Source organism: Barbus barbus (assembly GCF_936440315.1).
Source record: "Barbus barbus genome assembly, chromosome: 43".
NCBI classification, from domain to species: Eukaryota; Metazoa; Chordata; class Actinopteri; order Cypriniformes; family Cyprinidae; genus Barbus; species Barbus barbus.
The window spans coordinates 24,616,551-24,636,472 of NC_136721.1; the positions used below are offsets into that span (position 1 = coordinate 24,616,551).

At 35.5% G+C, this 19,922-nt stretch overlaps 2 protein-coding genes across 6 annotated transcripts in view; one reads left to right on the forward strand and one right to left on the reverse strand.

Moving 5' to 3' along the window:
• LOC306861928 (transcription factor 4-like) overlaps positions 1 to 14,429 on the reverse strand; it is a 169,853-nt gene extending 155,424 nt beyond the window's left edge. For 2 of the 5 annotated variants that reach the window (XM_079404426.1, XM_079404427.1), the window contains exons 1-2: positions 13,085 to 13,195; positions 12,852 to 12,924 (exon numbers count right to left, since the gene is read on the reverse strand). In XM_079404426.1, the coding sequence (XP_079260552.1) occupies positions 12,852 to 12,924 (73 nt within the window). In that variant the 5' untranslated portion in view covers positions 13,085 to 13,195. Of the gene's footprint in view, positions 1 to 12,851; positions 12,925 to 13,084; positions 13,196 to 13,586; positions 13,626 to 13,844 lie in introns of those variants that run through there. The other 3 variants (XM_079404424.1, XM_079404425.1, XM_079404423.1) reach the window with 3 other exon arrangements.
• The window catches only part of LOC306861931 (uncharacterized protein), a 1,169,885-nt gene that overhangs the window by 378,565 nt on the left and 771,398 nt on the right, over positions 1 to 19,922 (forward strand). The gene's annotated exons all lie outside the window — the stretch shown is intronic.

Below are 19,922 nucleotides of genomic sequence, written 5' to 3' on the forward strand. Positions count from 1 at the left end.
CATCGCCTTTAAAACCCAAGGCTGTGTAATTCACAGTGACAAGCAGCAATAGCCATCACGCTCTCTCCCTTTGCCGCTCTCTCTCTTCTTTAGAGAATATATCAAAACACGCCGCATGTGTGAAAGCATTTGTGTCTGTAAACAGGTAAACATTTCCAGTCTACTCATTTGCAGGAGCTTAGAATGGTGAAAACAATTTGTGCTGTTTGAAAAACCCTCTGCAAATGAAGTTTGAAATATTTTCTTAAAGTGCCGATATGTTTCATTCACACTTCGGTTACAAATGCGCTAAAGAGGCTTCGCTGTTTCCCATCAAGCGCTGGTCTCGCTCTCTGTGTCTGTCTCTCTGCTGAGAGCAATTTTCAGGGAAGCTTCATGAGAACACGCTCATTACAGCGCCTAAATTGTGTCGGATTCAAACTCTAGCGCAGGAGAAACCGCGTCTCCGTCCTGAACAGCTCGTCTCACTCCGCAGTGTGGAAATAGTTGTTCCAGAACATGTGGCAGTAAGGTGTGTGTGTGCGCTGGAATTCTCGGCGTAATTAAGTCCACACACACCTGCCTGCGTCCAGACGCCAGGGTGAACTCCACACCTGTTACCGTGGAAACCGAGTGGGAACCAGACAGGGAATTCCGTGTAATCCTGGAACAGCCGATGCGGGGATGGAGACGGTATAAACGTGTGTGAGGACGGAGATGTGAACACGTGATCACATATCAAACACGATACCATACAAATATATTGGTTTTAGAATAATACTAACAATTTACCTTCATATCCTGCTGTGAAATTCCAGGTTGGAGGTTTAAATGTACTTAACTGTTACAATATACAGTCTAATGTAACAGTTAAAATAATGTTACAATATAATCCCAATGTCCATTATAACGGTCAATTAATGTTACGATATAACATCAGTGTCCAATTTAGGTTAAAAACATCTATAATATAACGTCAACCGAATGCAATGGTGAAATAATGTTACAATTTAACGTCAACGTCCAATAAACTGTCAAAATGATGTTACAATATAACCATGATGTCCAATATAACTGTCAAACTAATGTTACAATATAACGTCAATGTCGAATTTAACTGTCTATATAATGTTACAATACAGCCAACATACAATTGTCAAAATGTTACAATGTAACACCAACATCCAAAATAAGTGTCAAAATTATGTTACAATTTATCATCAACAGCCAATATATCCATCAAACTAATGTTACAATATAAGGTCAACGTCTGATATAAATCAAAATATTGTTTCAATATAACATAAATGTCCAATATTACTGAAGAATATAAGTGTCAAAATAGTGTTACAATATAAAGTCAAAGTCTGAAATAACTGTCAAAACACTACTACAATATAATGTTAACATAAAATGTTACATCAACGTCCAATATAACTGTGAAGATATTGTTACAATGCCCTGTCAATTTCCAATATAAGGGTCAAAATAATGTTATGATATAATGTCAGCACTCAACATAACATCCAAAATAAAATTACGAGATTAAGTCAATGTCCAATGTAACTATCAATATATTGTTACAATATAAAGTCAATGTCCGATATAACTGTAAAAATGTTCATTTAAGGTCAATGTCCAATATATCCATCAAAATAATGTAACAATGTAAGGTCAATGTCCAATATAACCAAATATTGTTACAATATAATGTCAACTGAAGATAATGTTACAATGTATATAATGCAATGATCTTCCTGCTGTACTTTCTGACTGACAGACAGATGCATTCAGACGGTCACATGCACTTTTGCATTCACGCTCTGTGAATAGCATTCGTGCCTCATAGGAAATGCGGCTGCATGCATGAACGGTCATATGGTCAAAACGGCTGTTTTTGAGAATGAACGTAAACAGTGTCAGAACGTCAGAATTGTGCATTTACAGGTGATTTCCTGTAAATGCAGCTCCTGCTGTCTGTTAATATTAAATTTAACATTAATTAAACAACATTTATAAGAAACAGATAAACAGATCTTGTTTCTTTGCTTTTTATTACTTTATCAGCGTTTACTTGATTCAGAATTACTTAAACCAGTTTAATTTGTTAAAATGCAGGGGCGGTTCTAGACCTTTTTTAAGTGGGTTTCAGCCCCCCTGAAACTATAATCAGCTATCTGAACGATCAGGCCAGTGCTGCTTCCTCAAGAAAGTTTATCATTCTTGCTCGTTTATCGATCTCAATGTGGTACGTTAATGTGCGCGCACACATTTGAATGAAGCGCGCATGCACTGAGAGGCACCGCACAGACAGCCTGGTCTCATGATAGTGCATTTCACTGGAACGATTTTCTGTTTCTATTTGGTGTGCTTATGATACGCACCTTCCCCACAACCCTAGACATAACCATTGCGTCTCATATGCACGTATAAATAGCTCACAAAATACAATCAGAATATCGTGCCATTGAAATGCACTTTCATGAGATCGGGTCAATCACTTTCGCGTCTTCTTGAGCAAATAAGCAAATACATCAAATATTATGTCACAATGGCTGTCTTGACGAGTATTCAAGTAAATGCAGTCGGTTACGTCTTACATAAACAGTTAAGAAAATATTGGATGTGTGTCAGTATAACAGATCCATGCATTTCTTATATTAGGCTAATAATGTTAATCAAGCAACACAAGAAATAAAGAAAGAAAGTAACTTAAACTTAATAGTAATACAGTTTTCATAAGCACAGTAAAATACTGTTCATTTAGGTAATTTATGTCATTGTATCTATGGTCTCTCTGAGAGTTAAGCCCCCTAAAGATGCAATCCTAGTTACAATGTATATTAATATTTAACTTTTGAAATCAAGAAGTGTGTTCAATTGCTGCATATTAGCTTTTACGCTCTCGAGAATCACAAAACAACACTGTCATCTGAAAATCTCTTCATCCTGTGTGTGTCTGGTCTGTCAGTGTCTATAACAGAACACTCTGTGTTTACACTGAGTAGATCTCTGTCTTTCTGCTTTTCCCATTACCCATCAGCCCCTCCCCTCCTCTCTGCTCCTCCTCAGCCAATGACCCTGATGGAGGAGAAAGAGGCCAGGAAGCCCCGCCCACCGGGCCGCCCACCCGCACTAAATAACAGACCTTGCTGCGCCCTGAACACCTGCAAAACTTTCAGAGGGAAAAAAGAACGAGCGAGTGAGTGAGTGAGAGAGAGAAACGAGTATGTTTGAACACAGCGACCAGACAAAAGCCTTTCATGAGAGGGCACTTCTGTGGGAAAAACTCCTCGCAGTGTCCGGTTACATTCCTGTCCGTCTCACCCTCTGTTTCTTTAAACAAGAGTGAATAAAAAAAAAAAAAAAAAATCTGTCAAGAGCAGGTCCAATGTCAGCCCCAAATCAAAAGGCATTAATATTAAATTATATTTTGCTTAGAGAAAATGAAGCATATTTTAAATTGTGACACTGTTTTCATGACAATTAAACACATTATTTACCCCCTATATACTAACTATTATGCACCACGACATTTTACTTTTAGTTTTGTGTAATTCGTGTTTTTCACAGTTGTGCTTCTCATAAGATTTTATATTACTTTAATACATATATATATATAAATACTGTGTATATCTTTTTAATAGAAGTGCATATTTTGTACATAAAGTGAATCTAATTTAAGTGCATATTCTTGTGCATAAAGTACACTTTTGTACATAAAGTGCATTTAAGTGCATAAAGTGCATTATAGCAAGGCTTTATTTAACAAGATAAAGACAATTTAATAATCATCATAGTCATTGTTTTATCATATTATGGCAATGAGATTTTTTTTTTTAATTATAACAATAAAAATTGTGGGTAAGGGTTAATTGGCGACAATAATAATAATTATAATCCAAAAACATGAGAAAATAGGCAAATTACATATCTTTAATAGTAAAGCATTTATACATAAATAAAGATTTTGCTGTGTTGTGTTTTAGGATATGATTTAATGTTTTAAAAATTCTGTACCGCAAACTATCGCAAAAGTAAAATGCTCAGATGCATGACAGGATTGAATGTGCTTAACTGTTATAAAACTAACATCAGAAATTGTATTTATATAGTTTTTATTTTAATTTTTTTATATTGTATTAATATTGTTATATTTACTTAATAATATACTTCATATATTTTTCTCTTTTTAAATTGGTATGAAATATGACCTTGACATGTTTTTGTACAAGAAATACAATGAAAAACTAATTCAGAACATAATTTGTGCGTAACCTTTGTGTTTCTGAATGTTTCTCTGCAGTCTGTGGCTGCTGTACGATGTTTAAAGCACGTAACCCCAGCGGGTTTTATTCCTGCTCTACGTGTCACGACACACACGCAAAGTAAACAGCTTCTTAAATACATATTTATTGGATAATTAGGGCTGTAATTGGTTCAAGCTGTAACGAGACGGACGTTAAGCCAGCAACTGCAGCAAAAATTAGCACTTGGAAAAACAGTAGCACGTACTGCCCACACCGCGAAAGTGAGAAAAACACACACACACGTCAAACACACATAAACAAACACATAAAACACACGCAAGGGCTTTCTACGATTGCAAATGGCTTCACACACACAGACACACAAGCATGCATGCATGCATGCAAACAGCAGCCATAACCAAAGCGCTGATGGAATGGAATGTCAATGGCGTCACAGACACACACACACACACATATACACACTGCCAGATGTTCAACTGCCTTTTAGGAAAACCAAGATGAGATTTCCCCTCAATTTACACACACACACACACACACACACAGATAATCCGGACACTTCACTTCAACCTGACACTTCCTGAAATTCCAGTCATGCACGACAACATGTGAACAACTGCAGGAATTTCACTGCTAAATCAAGCTTCTTCTGCCTAATAGAAAAGTTTCAACTTAACTAGTTACAGAGCAATTAAGAAAAACACTTTAAAAACAGAGGATTGGTCAATCCATGCCAAAATACACAGAGCAATCCCAGCAGGTCCTTCACAATACAGCACAACCTTACTGATGAAACATCAACTGGAGTTCTTTTAGCACACTGAGATACTATTACAATGTTTATGTAAATATATATTTTTTTTTTTAACACCAAAAAATAAAATGAATAACAGTAAAATAATAAATATAACAATAAAAACAATAACATAAATATAAAAAATATTTAAAAAATAATAGATAAAATATATGAAAATATGATAAAACCTTGAGACATTAGTTAAAATAATATTATATTATTTTATCAATGTACACATACAATAATAATATTAATAATATAAAAGGAAACATATTGACACATTTGTTTAATGATGGTTTTATGAAATAATAACATATATAGTACATAGTATTTATTTATACTACTCTTTTAGTATTTTTATGGTTTACCTAATTAATTTATTATTTATTTTTAAATGCACAAATACAGTATGAATTTGCAAAAATGTGTCATATAAACTGTCATAAAAGTTATGAACTTTTTCATTTTGTTGGCTCTGCAATGTTCCAAATATACTGTATATCATGACATGAAATTTTGGATATAAAAAAAAATAGACAGCACTTAAGATACACTTTTGATGCTAAAAGTAGCGACTTAATGAGCATTCATTTTGAACTCTGTATACAAATACAACATCAATGAAACCAGTAACACACACACACACACACACACACACACACACGTGAGACGCGCTAGCATTAGCCTCTGTCACTGCTCAATTATGGAAGCCATTACAGTAGCACATCTTCCAGCAGCACACTTGACAATATCCAAACAAGTCAGCCGTTTTAATTAAAAGTTCTCTGTTTCAGCGTGCTCCTCACCTGCCGTGTTAATTACACACAGTGCTGCTGTTCCTCTGCCTTTATTTTCAGACGGCTAATTACACTTTTTGAGTCTCTTCACCTTCACTTCTATGAGCAGGTGCGATGACAAAAAGTGAGCTGTTCCCACCCCTCGCGCAAATCACCGCGATTCGTTAAGGACAAGACCACTGGTTAACACACAGGACATGTTACTGGTTAACCCTTCAGCGCTTCTGAGAAATAATACAGTTCCAAAGTTGGTCTTTCAAAACTTATGAGACTTAAATGAGACATAATTGAGAATCACATTAAGTACTTCGACTCAAATGTTTCTCCTAAAAATGTGAACTGAAAATCACGAAGCTTTAACTCAATAACATTTTATTGCTCAGAAGTTTCATAACTTATGAGACTTAAATGAGACATAATTGAGAACAACATTAAGTATTTACCTTTTTACTAAACTGAAAATTATGAAGCTTCATTAAGGGAAGAATTAACCGAATAAAATTGTATTTCTGAGAAATTGCTGTTATAACTTAGGAGACATAAATGAGACATAATAGAGAATCAATCACTAAGTATTGAACTGTGTTTCAGATGTTTCTCCTGCACTAACAATCATGAACCTTCATTAAATAAAAGAGAGAATTAAATTAAAATGATCAGAAGTTGCTCTTTTAAAGCTTGCGAGCGTTCAATGAGACAAAAATGAGAATCACATTAAGTATTTAACTTTGTTTCAGATGTTTCTACAAAGAAAACCTGTACTGAAACTCACGAGGCTTCATTAAGGGAAACTGTTAATTGAATAAAATTGTATTGTTTAGAAGTTGCTCTTTCCTAACGTATGAGACATAATTGAGAAACACATTAACCATAATTAAGTCTCAGATGTTTCTCCCAAAGTAGGCAAGTAAAAACTGACAAATTAGTGAATAACTTATAAAAAGATCAGATCATTTGATGAGAAATGTTTTGTGTTCATATTGAGATCTCAGTTTGAGACACTGTTGAGCTCTCTTCTGAAACTCTGCAGGCGACATACACTCTTCAATTCAGTTCAAGTTTATTTGTAGAGCATTTTTCACGATACCAATCGTTGCAAAGCAGCTTTACAGAAAATATAAAGTTTCTACATTACATTTAGGAGTAGGTAAGTAGTGGTGACTATGGCAGAAATGTACAGATACACGTAATCAAACAGACGGCAAACACTATTAACTGCATATGTTGCGATTAAACATTGCAATTAAGTCCCAAAAAGGACGTTTTTGCAGTGATGCCATAAAAGAACCATTTTTGGTTCCCAAAAGAACCTTTCAGTGAACAGTTCTTAAATGAACCGTTTCAAAGAACATTTTTAACAAATCTAAAGGACCTTTTTCCACTATAAAGAACTTTTTCTGCATTTGAAAGTTTCCATGGATGTTCAAGGTTCTTCATGGAATAAAGAAAAAGCTTACGGAGGTCTTTTTTCTCAGGACAAACATCTGAGATTTCAGTAGAAGTCTCAATTTGTTTTCAGTGCAATCTAGGAGAAACCTTTAAGTCATTAAAGTGATTGGGTTAACAGTGCGTTTCGACAACGCTTAGGAACCTGTTTGAAAAGGGCAGGGCGATTTTACAAAGGTTATTGTGAATGAGAGTGTAAGATCAGCACCGTGTGATGGGTGTTTCCCATCAATCGTCATTACCCACAATGCCCTATTGTTGTTTCATGAGGGTGCTGAATCACTGTTGGTACACTTTCCCAGGCCGTATTTGAAGTCATTCATTAGGACTCTGTACGGGATGGGATCAGAAATGACACAGTCCAGTTCAGACTGTTGTGCAATACAAATAAAACAATAACATCCAATTATATGGGTCTGAATGGAAGTGAACGGATTGAAGCGGATCGCCGGCCTGCCTTAACCGTGCCCGACAGATGGAAAGCGGACTATATTACCCATCACGCACCAGATTAGATCAAACTGGACCCGACTACCTGAGCTAAACAAGAGTCTAATGGAAAAGCCCTTAGATAAAGCACAACGAGCAGATCTAACCGTAAGTGAAGGTGAAAAGCAGCCTCCTTTGCACTCAGGAGACCAGCGCACAAAAACAGGAAGTAGCTCTGCCTGCACTTCCTTACAGACATCAGCGTGTGTCCAAAACAACACGAGCGCTGCTCGCTCGGCCTTCAAAATCAACCTGTTGATCAATCGCTTGGCATCAACGTCCATGTTCATCTGCTTTAATTCTGCTTATATTTTCCTGTTGATGTTTTTTTTTTACTTGTGCAGATGTTATGAAGGTTATGCAAAAATAGATTCAATAGATTAATTTTGGATGCGATTATTCGCGATTAATCGTTTGACAGCACTAATAAATTGTAAATCTACCTTGTTTAATAAAAAAAACACATTTATTAAATGTTTACATTTATTAAATATTTATTACTTAAAAACAATTGCAGTAAACCCTGTAGTTTTTAAATAGCATTTAAAGTCCAAATTAAAATTGTCATGTGAAAAAAATAAATACAGTAGAAGACTGGATAACGAAAAAAGTGCCAGACTAGAATGGAGGAAGGTGAAAAACAACAGAGGAATTGATGACGTCAGATGGAAAGAAAAGACAAGTTATTTGACAGCTTATTCTTCAGAATACCATGATGAATCATTCCCATTAAGACCAGCAACACCAGTTAAACAGAGTAAACAGAGTCCATTTTTGATGTTGACTTTACACTCGTGACATAAGCGCTAATCAGCATGCGGTGAATGTTGCGTCTGCACCCGTCCCAAACAGTTCAAGCTCAAATAGGTCTAAAAGCCCCATTTCCAGGTCAAACAAACAGCGTGTGAGAGCCCAGACCGGCCTTATCAAAGCAGCGCAGAGATAAAAAGCAAGAAACATATTCACAAAAACACACTCGCAGACATTTAATCACAAAGGAAGTGGGCTACAGGACACAACAATGTCAACAGAGCGAGAATCCAGCCAGCGGCACGGTGGGAAACAAACTCTGCTGACGTAACTTTGGAGGACACACAGGACACCACGACTGCTTTTTAGGGGGACGAGACGCAAACAAGTGAAAAACAACAAGCTATTGTGCCGCAGAAGGCCCCGTTCTGAGGCCGACTGGGGCCCGAGAAGGGGTGCTCTGTCATGATTGAGATGCTCAGAAATGCACTTTTTATTAAGGGTAACATTCACTTCATTTTTAGGGGTATTTTTACCTTCATGAAGATATTTTTTCATAAAGATCTGACAGATATGCATGAAATATAAGACTAATTAAATAAAAAATATTAATATTTTTGAAAAAGAAAATTCCATTTAAAACATCATTTTCTATTTTAATATATGTTAAAATATAATTAATTTCTGTGATGTGCAGTTGAATTTTCAGCATCATTACTACAGTCTTCAGAGTCACATGATCCTTCAGAAATCAATCTAATATGCTGATATGCTGGATTCGTTAATGAATAAAAAGAACAGCATTTATTAGCATTTATATAAATATGTTTACTGTCACTTTTGACCAATTTAATGCATCCTTGCTGAATAAAAGTATTAATTTCTGTCTATATTTTAAATCTCGCTTACCCCAAACATTTGAAAATATCACAGTTTCCACAAAAATATTGGGCAGCACAACTGTTTTCAACATTGATAATAATCAGAAATGTTTCTTGAGCAGCAAATCAGTATATTAGAATGATTTCTGAAGATCATGTGACACTGAAGACTGGAGTAATGATGCTGGAAATTCAGCTTTTGAGCACAGCAATAAATTGCATTTTAACAGATATTCACATAGAAAACAATATATTTAAATTTTAAAAATATTTCACAATTTTACTGTTTTTCCTGTATTTTTGATCACATAAATGTAGCCTAGAGACTTCTTTCAAAAACATTTGACCAGTAGTATATAATCTAGAATATTATGAAATATCCATCTCACTATGGGGGCATTTTTTAAAATATCTGGAGCATTTTCGATGTCACTTTTGCCCTGAGCCCTGGTTTAATTTACTTTCAGCAAGAAAAAAAAAAACAGTACATTTGGGACAGATGGTATAAGATACAGTCAGAGGCCAAAAAATCAGAGCAGCTGAACAAAAGCAGCAGGAACTGAAGATCCTCTTGATCAAGGATGAACTGATTGCCTATATAAAGTAGAGATGGTTCACCTTGTGCATTCATTCATTCTCTGTATTGACATCTGTAAGGTCATCCAGGGACTCATAGTGAAGCACAAATAGTGAAGACCGCCGATTCTGCTGTAGTGAACTAAACTCATCAGTGAGACAATGAAAGTGAAGTGAGATTTTCCCCACAGCGCTGACGTAATGCTGGCATTCTGGCAGCTTTTCTCCGCGAGCTCAGCGTGACGTCTCTAGACGGCTAATAATAAAGCACAAGCATTCTTAGCATAGATGCTACAGCATTGGGAGGAAATGGTGAACTCAAGTGGCCTAAATGACAGAAGTGCTTCATATTTTCATGTTCATTCAGACTGATTACTGGCACACTGTTAAAATGCATTTATCTGACAGAAACACTGATGAACAGTTCAAATTCAGCACAAGGCATTTTAAGTTTCTTACAAGCAAAGAAAACATAATTCATTCAATTAAAACAAAACAAAAAACTGCTGTAGTGACTTTTATCCTGAACCACCAAAAAAATGATTGTTAATGCCTAAGAAAACTTTGTTAAATTAGTAAATAAATAAATGAATGCATTTAAATATTTATAATAATTTACATTTTAATTAAATCAAAAAATATTTATGTATTTAAATATTTATGTTAATTGAAATTTTAAATAAATAGATTTATTTAAATATTTATATTTAAATTTTTAAGTCCTATTATATGAATATGAGCATTATTCATATAATATGACTTAAATATAAATGTGTTATACATATATAGTAATTAGGAAGTTTTAGTGCTGTCAAACGATTATTCACGATTAATCGCATTCAAAATAAAAGTTTTTGTTTATGTAATATGTGTTGTGTATATTTATTATGCATATGTAAATAAACAGTATATATTTTGATATTATTTACATGTATATATTTATATTCATATCATTTATATTGTATATTAATATAATATATAAACATAAGGTTTTTCTTAAATATATACATGCATATATACATAATAAATACACACGTAAACGAAAACTTTTATTTTGGATGCGATTAATCACGATTAATTGTTTGACAGCACTAATAATTTCATATAGATAGTATAAAATATGAGTGCGTCTTCTGAAGTCATATGATGCCGTGTGTGTGAAGTACAGACCCAAATTGAAGTCACAATTCAGTAAAAATCAAAAAGCATACAGTGATCACGGATTTTAGTGAGATGCAAAGCTGTCGTAAGACTTCAGGAGATCATATAGACCACTTTTGCATTGTAAGTTTTGTCATTTTAACCTTAAAAAGTGATTTTATAGTTGCTTAGAAGAACATTTTTAGGCAACTTTATCTCACACAACCAAACAAAAAGACGAGTAGAAATAACCCCAGCAAGTCAGAGGCCTGAAAATCTGACTATTATAAGCCAGCTCATTATTAGCATTAGATAGCAAATTGTAGCAATAATATTGCTATTACAAGCTAAAACGCTCATTAATTCCTAATCTCGGGCACAATTAAGGGTTTGATATTCCTCTGCTTCTCTCCCCCTCGCCGCCTCGGCTCCTTTTCTGCCGTCGTTCTGCTCGCTAAGAGAAAGACAAAGCCGCTCTGAGAGGTGCTGGATTGTGGGAGGAGAAATCTTCTTCTCTCTCTTCATCTCTGCGCTTAATGCAATCGCCGGCGTTTGATTGACAAGCATAACCAAAACAGAGCGATGCAAATAGCAGCAGGCTTTGCGCCCAGCACTTTTTTCGGCCCGCGTACAAGCGCGTTATTAAAATAGCCCCACTTTTCAGCGTGGCTTAATAAGCTACGGCTGTTAGCAGAACAAACGTACGCCGCGCCATCCGGGCCTATCCGCCGCTAGCCGAAATCTCCGAGACTGGCACAGGAGACGGGCCACGATACGGGCTCAAACCGGATAAATACTACGCAAATTTAGCATGCCCACACGTTCCTGTTATTTATTTCATACGCCGTCTCTTTCCCCTCTCTTTTCTCAACGATTCACACTTTTCCCAGCATTTCCAAGCCAAGTTGCATGGCAACAGAGTAGCTGTAGTTTGCAGACCCCCCTCCATCCTCCTGCCCGACTTTCCAACAGCGCAAAACTGCGACACAATTCAGGCGAAAGCGCAGGAACCGAGGGGCAAAGAAAGGGGGGCGGCATGCAAATGATCGAACCCTAAACAACACTCAAGTCTGAAGAAAACAATAGCAGGCATTGAAAACACCAAGGCCGCGACTAGTAAACGCCGTCTCTGCCCTCCATCTGTGCATTCGGCTCACGACTGCAATGCATCTGAAAACAAATGCATGCTGGAAAAAGCATGCACGGTGCTGGTTACTTCCTGAACGCACCCCCAGGGTCAAGGTCGTTTTTTTTTTTTTGTGGCTGCAATTATTTATTTATTTGCCTCTGCTGCCGCAGGAAACATTCATCAGAGGAGGAATTAAAATCAGCTCTCGCATGCAACCCAAATGCAAACCACGCCGTAATAAAATGTCACGTTTTATAAAACGCACACTTTAACAATACAAATCTGAGGAAGCCTGCTGGTGCGGCGTCCATATTGCAGAAATTATGCATGAGCGTGTTTGTGCAGAAAACAAGCCCAACACCGTCATGCGGCATCTTAAACCCAAACATCTGCCACAACAATCAAACTCGCATCACAAGGCAAAATTCTCACAGCCTGTGAACTGTGCATGTCACACACACACACACACCTGAAGTTTGCAGGTCGCGTTTTCTCCATACACACACACACTGCATATTTAAACCAAGCTTATAATTACTCAGTGGGCCGTTACACATAACGACCCGGCAAAAACACAAGGTTGGGTTGCATTCGACATACTTGAGCCAGAGAAATGTCCGCTTCCCAGAGACGTCGGTCCGTTCTTCCCGCTGCTGACAGGAGGGGAAAACATCTACAAAACAACCATGACAACACATTAAAAACTTTCATAGCCCACCCTAAATCAAAGAATATAAAACACACACAGGTTAAAAGCATTTCAAACATGCTAATCACAGCATAATGCATTGCTTTAGATCATAAATGCATGCAATTTCATCTGATTAACCTACGTTAAAGTCAAATAGGATCCGATTGCAATGTCAAAACCTAGCCAAATTGCACATAATCAGGGTCCTGAGTGCAGAAACTAGCCTGACTGTCACTTGAGCCTCTGTCTGTCTGAACAGAGTCGCTGCACACAGACAGCTGGAATATTTTTGGATCTGTGGCTTCATAAAAACACATTTCCTGAGTGAAAACTTCCCAAAAGCATTTCTCACAGGATGCACATTTAGATTGTATTTTTTTACTGAGGCAGATGAACCACTAGAAACCACTCTAATCTCACGTTCCTTGTCAAAAATCATTCTGATGGAATTCCTGTCAGAATTTTGAAGAAATCCTAATGGGATCGATCTAGAATTCATAGAATTGCATTAGGAGTGACTCCAAATTATAATGACAAGAAATTCCATTAGAAGCATTTTGTTTGTTTTTCACAACATTTATATGAATCTATTAAAGAAAAGGGAAAAAACACAAGAAAAGACTGAATAAAGTGGGATATACTACCATTGATGTGGGGAACATTTTCAAATCGCTGTTTCGCATCTATAAGACAACAGAATTACTAATGCAACATCACATCTATCAAATCCACACAAGCTTTTGCAACTTTCTTTCAGATTTCAAATGCCATTTACGCGGCGCAAAAGTCATCTTACAAGACTTCAACTGAATCATTTGAGCTCAGAAACACAATGAAAAGTGACAAAACGAAACAAAGTGTGATCATTGACCTCCGGCGTGCAGAAACGCGAAGTGACTTACCGCGCTGAAATCCAGCAAATCGCTCAGTTCTTTATCCGTCCCTAACGCGGCCATTCTCTGATGATGATGATGGTGATGATGATGGTGATGATGCATTTTTTAGAAATATCACATAAACCTAAAAACATGGAAACAGATCGCAATGAGAAAACACCGGATCAGGAGGAGCGTGTCTGATCTTCAGAAACCCACACACGCACATACACACACACACACGGACCCACGGAACGATCGAGCCCCAAAAAATCCACTGCGTGAAAAAGACACTGTGGCTCAGAGCAACATTTTGCCACAAGGTGAAGCGGACGCGCAGGTGTCCAGTGGCGCGATCGCGAACAAAGTCTCTCCAAGTGTCCCTCTGGCTTCAACAATCCCAATCGAGACACGCGCTCGCTAACAGAGGGAGAATGTGGATTAAATAAACACGCAGATCAGCCTGTGATGCGTTTCTCTCGGCTCCTGGAGTGTTTTATTGACAGAACGGTGAAGTAGCGTTCCTCTGGATCAGTGTGCGCTTACAGCCATCTACTGCAGGAGCGCTCCGAACAGACACGGCGCGCGACGAAAAGCACAACTTTGACTGCCACGACCTCATAGGAAACGCTTGCTTCGAGATATACGACTTTTAGTAATTGTTTCATATTTGTGCGCGCAACATGGAGAACAAATGACAGCTGAAAGAAGCTTAGAGTCAACTTTGGGTCACTTCAATTTTTCTGAATAGAGAAAAAAAAAACATTTTAAATCTCTTTTGATCTTTACATTTAAAGAAAAAAATAATTAAGGAGGGAAAAAAAGAAATATATATATATTAATACCGGAAATTATTTTTTATAGTTTTAGTAATTATTTCATATTTGTGCGCGCAACATGGAGAACAAATGACAGCTGAAAGAAGCTCAGAGTCAACTTTGGGTCACTTCGATTTTTTATTTTTTTTCTGAATAAAGAAAAAACTTTTAAATCTCTTTTGATATTTACATTTAAAAATAAAAAGAAAGAAAATGTAATTAAGGAAAAAATAAAATAAAGAGAAAAATATATATATTAACATAGGAAAATGTTTTAAATCACGTTTTAATCACATTTTCAGATGTTTTAATAAAAAATAAAGAATTAAAGAAAAATAAATTACCGGGGAAAAATATGGTAAAAAATGGTCACCTTTGACCTTTCCAGATGTTTACATAAAAAAACTAATTAAGAAGAAAATGAAGAATAAAAAATATATTATTATCATCATTATTTGTATCATTGAATGGGGAAAAATGGCGTTTTTAATCATTTTTTACCTTTAAAAAAATTATTTGAAAAAATAAATAAAAATTAAAAAAAAAAAAGAGAAAAAAATCGCTTTAAAAAAATGAAAACTAAATTAATTAATTTGACTCTTAAATGTAAAGGTTGCACATAACTAGTAATATGCAGCTAAAAATGCTCTTCTAACATGATTTTAACTGTTAGGGAACAAGGAGGCCTCGGCTGGTCTTTTCTCCTCAAACACTTCAATGCAACACAAAGCACTGCAGCATTTTCCCAAACACCTGTAGTGCTGCAACAGATTGTTTTGCATAAGTGGAGATGAATGGAGGGGTTTTTCCCAATGAATGTGCAAAGTAACATTGCAGACAAATACATATCAACTCATAATGTAGTTTATGATGCACACGTTAACAGAAACCCAAAAACTAAATCTGTAGTATTGGTCATCATCGGTTTAACTGATCAATTCATTTCTTCATCTTTGCGTTAAATGCATCGTTATGCTTTCATAACAAGGGTTTAATATGGTTGCATTGGTGGAAGACACACACGGGCCTTATGAAACCCTGCAGAAGCATCTCTTTAAGAGGTCTGATGTGTCACTGGAGTCCATTATTTCACACACCTGCGCCGAAACCCACAGATCACACACACACACACACATCAGTGTGTTCAGTAAAAACATGAGGACCGAAGAGCAACAGAGAGCAAGCAGAGCCTCACGTTCACATCTGACAGACGGTCAGTGGTGAAGTCCAGTCGTGTGCATTGATGCACTGCGCTCTCCAGGCCAATCCTGCATCTGTCAAACAGGAATCTGGAGGTTTTAATCATCTTCACAAACATATTTAACAGACTAACTGCACAGATCACTTATAAAGCAATTACCTTTTATATGAAACATTCCTCCAGAAATGTGTTTTAAACTACTAATGCTGTTCAGGTGGGTCAGGCAACGGATCTGTGACTCAAACAGCATCACTTCCTGTTTGAATGCAGCGCCTCCTGGTGGTTTTCCACATTCTGAAGTTGTAGCTAAAGTTGTAGCTTTTTAGTTCTAAAGTGATGCAAAATGCAAAAGTGACACTGCATATTCACGGCTAGATTTGTTTGATGCATCACCAATGAATAATATCGAATATTATAAAGCAAATGCATCCTTCTCTATTGACATTCAACTGAAAAAAATATACTGTATGTTTTGCCTTAATAAAATATAAATATACATAAAACAAATATATTATTATATAAAAATATAAATAAATATGTAAGACTATTTTATCACATCATAGTAGATGTTTTATTGGAGTACAGTTTTTTAGGCTATTAAAAGTATGAAACTGACTCTTTCTTTTCCATTGTTTCATTATCATAAGGCCAAATACATCCTTCTTCACTGACATTCGATTTTAAAAAGCCAAATATTTGAACTTAAAAAATATAAATATACATAAAAATATAGATAAATAAGAATATTTAATTGCATTATAGTTCTAGTATAGGTTCTTAACGCATGGAATTGATCTTGTTCAGAAGCATGTGAACTACGGTATTCAGAGCAGGTTATCCTGAAGCATTAATAACCAAACCATAAGAACAGTGCAGTGTGAAGCATGAGCAGAGCCACAGGGAAGAGCAGCACGGCCTTCACATGGGATCCAAAGCAACGGGCTGCAGCTGTGGAAACAAAGAGCCGTGTGGAAACCGATTGTGAAACTTCACAAAGATTCCTCCCCGATCATGCAGAAATACCACAGTAATCAATACCGGCAACAGTCTGGAGTTACGAGAACTCTGAGGGTTGTGAATGTAAATTAAACTCAGAGGTGTTCATCGATTTCTGTCAGCTCAGTGCGCTCAAACACAAAACAGACCAAGTGTGTTTAAGTCTGTTGCATGATAAATGCAAATAGTTATAAGCCTATAATCATGAACAGTGAGGATAGCAACGCTTTGCCATCTGTTACTGACACCAAAAAGGCAGTCACAATCAAACAGTATTTTGGTATAAATTCTACAAATAATTACTTAAAGGAATAGTTCACCCAAAAATGAATATTAGCAGAAAATGTCTTCACCCTCAGGTCATCCAAGATTAGGATGAGTTTGTTTCTTCATCAGATTTGGAGAAATGTGTCTCAGCAATGGATGCTCTGCAGTGAATGGGTGCCGTCAGAATGAGAGTCAGCTGATAAAAACATCACAATAATCCACACCACTCCAGCCCATCAGTTAACATCTGGAGAAGACAAAAGCTGAAACAAATCCATCAAGATGTTTATAACTAAAATCTGAGTCTATAATTCATAACACTTCCTCCAGTGAAAAAGTGGTCAGGTGTGAATCAGGAGAGACATCTGCACAGATCAAGCAGCGTTTACAAGCCAAAACAGTCCAAAACAGCTCTAAACAAATATTTGTGTGTATAGTGATGTGAGAGATGACAGGAGATGCACCTTTTCACTGGAGGAAGCATTATGATGGATTATGGACTCATATTTTGGCAAAAAGTGACAGTTTGAAAGTAAAACATCTTAATGATGGATTTGTTTCTTACAAACATGCAGCTTCTCAAGATGTTAACTGATGGACTGGAGTGGGGAGATGGACTGTTTGGACTCTCATTCTGACGGCACCCATTCACTGCAGAGCATCCATTGCTGAGACAGTGATGCAGTGACACATTTCTACAAACCTGATGAAGAAACAAACTCAACTACATCTTGGATGATCTGAGGGCGAGCATTAACATTTTTAGCAAATATCATTTCGGGGTGAACGCTCTCTTTAAATTGGAGTCTGTTCCTCAAATAAAGCATCATGTGAGTTCAGAACTGCTTTTATGGTGTCTTTTTTAAAGCTTGACAGCTATACCTATTTTTCATAAGACATGATGGTGAATGAATACTGGTTTTGCTTGAACTATCCCTTTAAGCAAAACAAATAAAGCAAGTTCTTCCTGAGGAGATGAAGATTAATGCACAAGTCTCTTTCTAAAGCACACAATGCTATAACATCTTAATTCTGACACAATGAGGATGCACACTAAGCCTTTAAGCCCGCGACTCTCGATGTCTGGAGACGCGCGCAGATACACAGCAAAGCAGATTTGAGATGTCCTTTATTATCTGCGCTTGTTCAGGAGCAGATCTACATGCGATGTTGTTGTGTAACGTGAAGGTCTCTTGTGTTCGAGGGGTTAAAGCTCAGACAGCGAACGCTGAGCCGCAGCAACAGATTTAATCAAGGATCAAATGGATCTCCTCCTCAGCCGGGTCTATCTGGGTCAGTGGAATTACCACGGAAAGTGTTTGGATATCATACTGCAATTAGTGATTAGATGGGAAAACACACGTCAGAGATCTCTATGAAGCATTAGCGGTCACATGATGGACAGAAACCAGAGAATGACATTCATCCCGGCTTATTCTGAGCTTCGTCTATCGCCGCTCGATGCAATCTTCAGTAGAGTCTGCTGAGAAATGCGTGAGTTCATATTGAGATCTCTTACTTGGGACTGAAGATTGTGGTGCGTTGGAAGATCTGAGCTCAGTCTGAGACGCTGTTGAGCTCTCTTCTGAAACACAAAATACATGACATTACTGTGAGGTTTTTTCTAAGGAGAAAAACTAATTAAGCAAAAGTCTCAATTTGCTGTACATTTAAACAATTTAATTCCATTTTAGGAGAAAAAAATGAAACAACTTAACTTTATTGTTTTATATAATATATAGATGTTTATAATATATAATATACATAGTATAAGTGCTGTCAAACAAATTACATCCAAAATAAAACATTTTGTTAAAATAAAGTAAAATAAAGTTTGTTTACATAATATATGTGTGTGTGTACTGTGTAAATTTATTATGTATATATAAAGACACACACATGCAGCATATATTTTGAAAATATTTACATGTATTTGCATATATATATATATATATATATTCATGCAAATTAAATCATATATAAATATAATCAATATATAAACGCAACATTTTTCATAAATATATACATGCATGTGTGTATTTATATATACATAATAAATATAAACAGTACATACAAATATATTATGTAAACAAAATTTTTATTTTGGATGCGATTAATCATTTGACAGCACTAATATATATATATATATATATATATGATTTACAGAATACATCATGTTTCATATATATGTGTGTGTGTGTGTGTATATATATATATATATATATATGTGTGTGTGTATGCATGTATATATATATATATATATATATATATATATATATGTGTGTGTGTGTGTGTGTGTGTGTGTGTGTATTTATATATTAACATACGGCTTTAATATCTTTGTTTAATTTAAAAACAATTTAAATATTTTTATATTTAATTAAAAATATATATATTTTTGTATATGTATTTCACAAAAAAATATATAAAATGCATATATATTAAACATTTAAATTCTGTATACAATTAATATACATAAAATGTTTTTTGGAATACATCATATGATTAATAATGTAATATCCGTATATAGTTACAGGATATTTTCACATATATTTATTGATATCCTGTTTTAATATCGCAATTGTTTATTTTAAATAAAACATTTACCTTTTTATATTGTATTAATTACTATATATAATATATATATAATATTATATATAAATTGCATATATATAAAATATATATTTTATATATTGCCTATATATAAAATGCATATTTAATTTATATATATTTTATATATAAAATTAAATGTTTTATAGAATATATTGTATAATATGATTAATATGAAATATGCAATTACATAATTATTTATTATAAATAAAT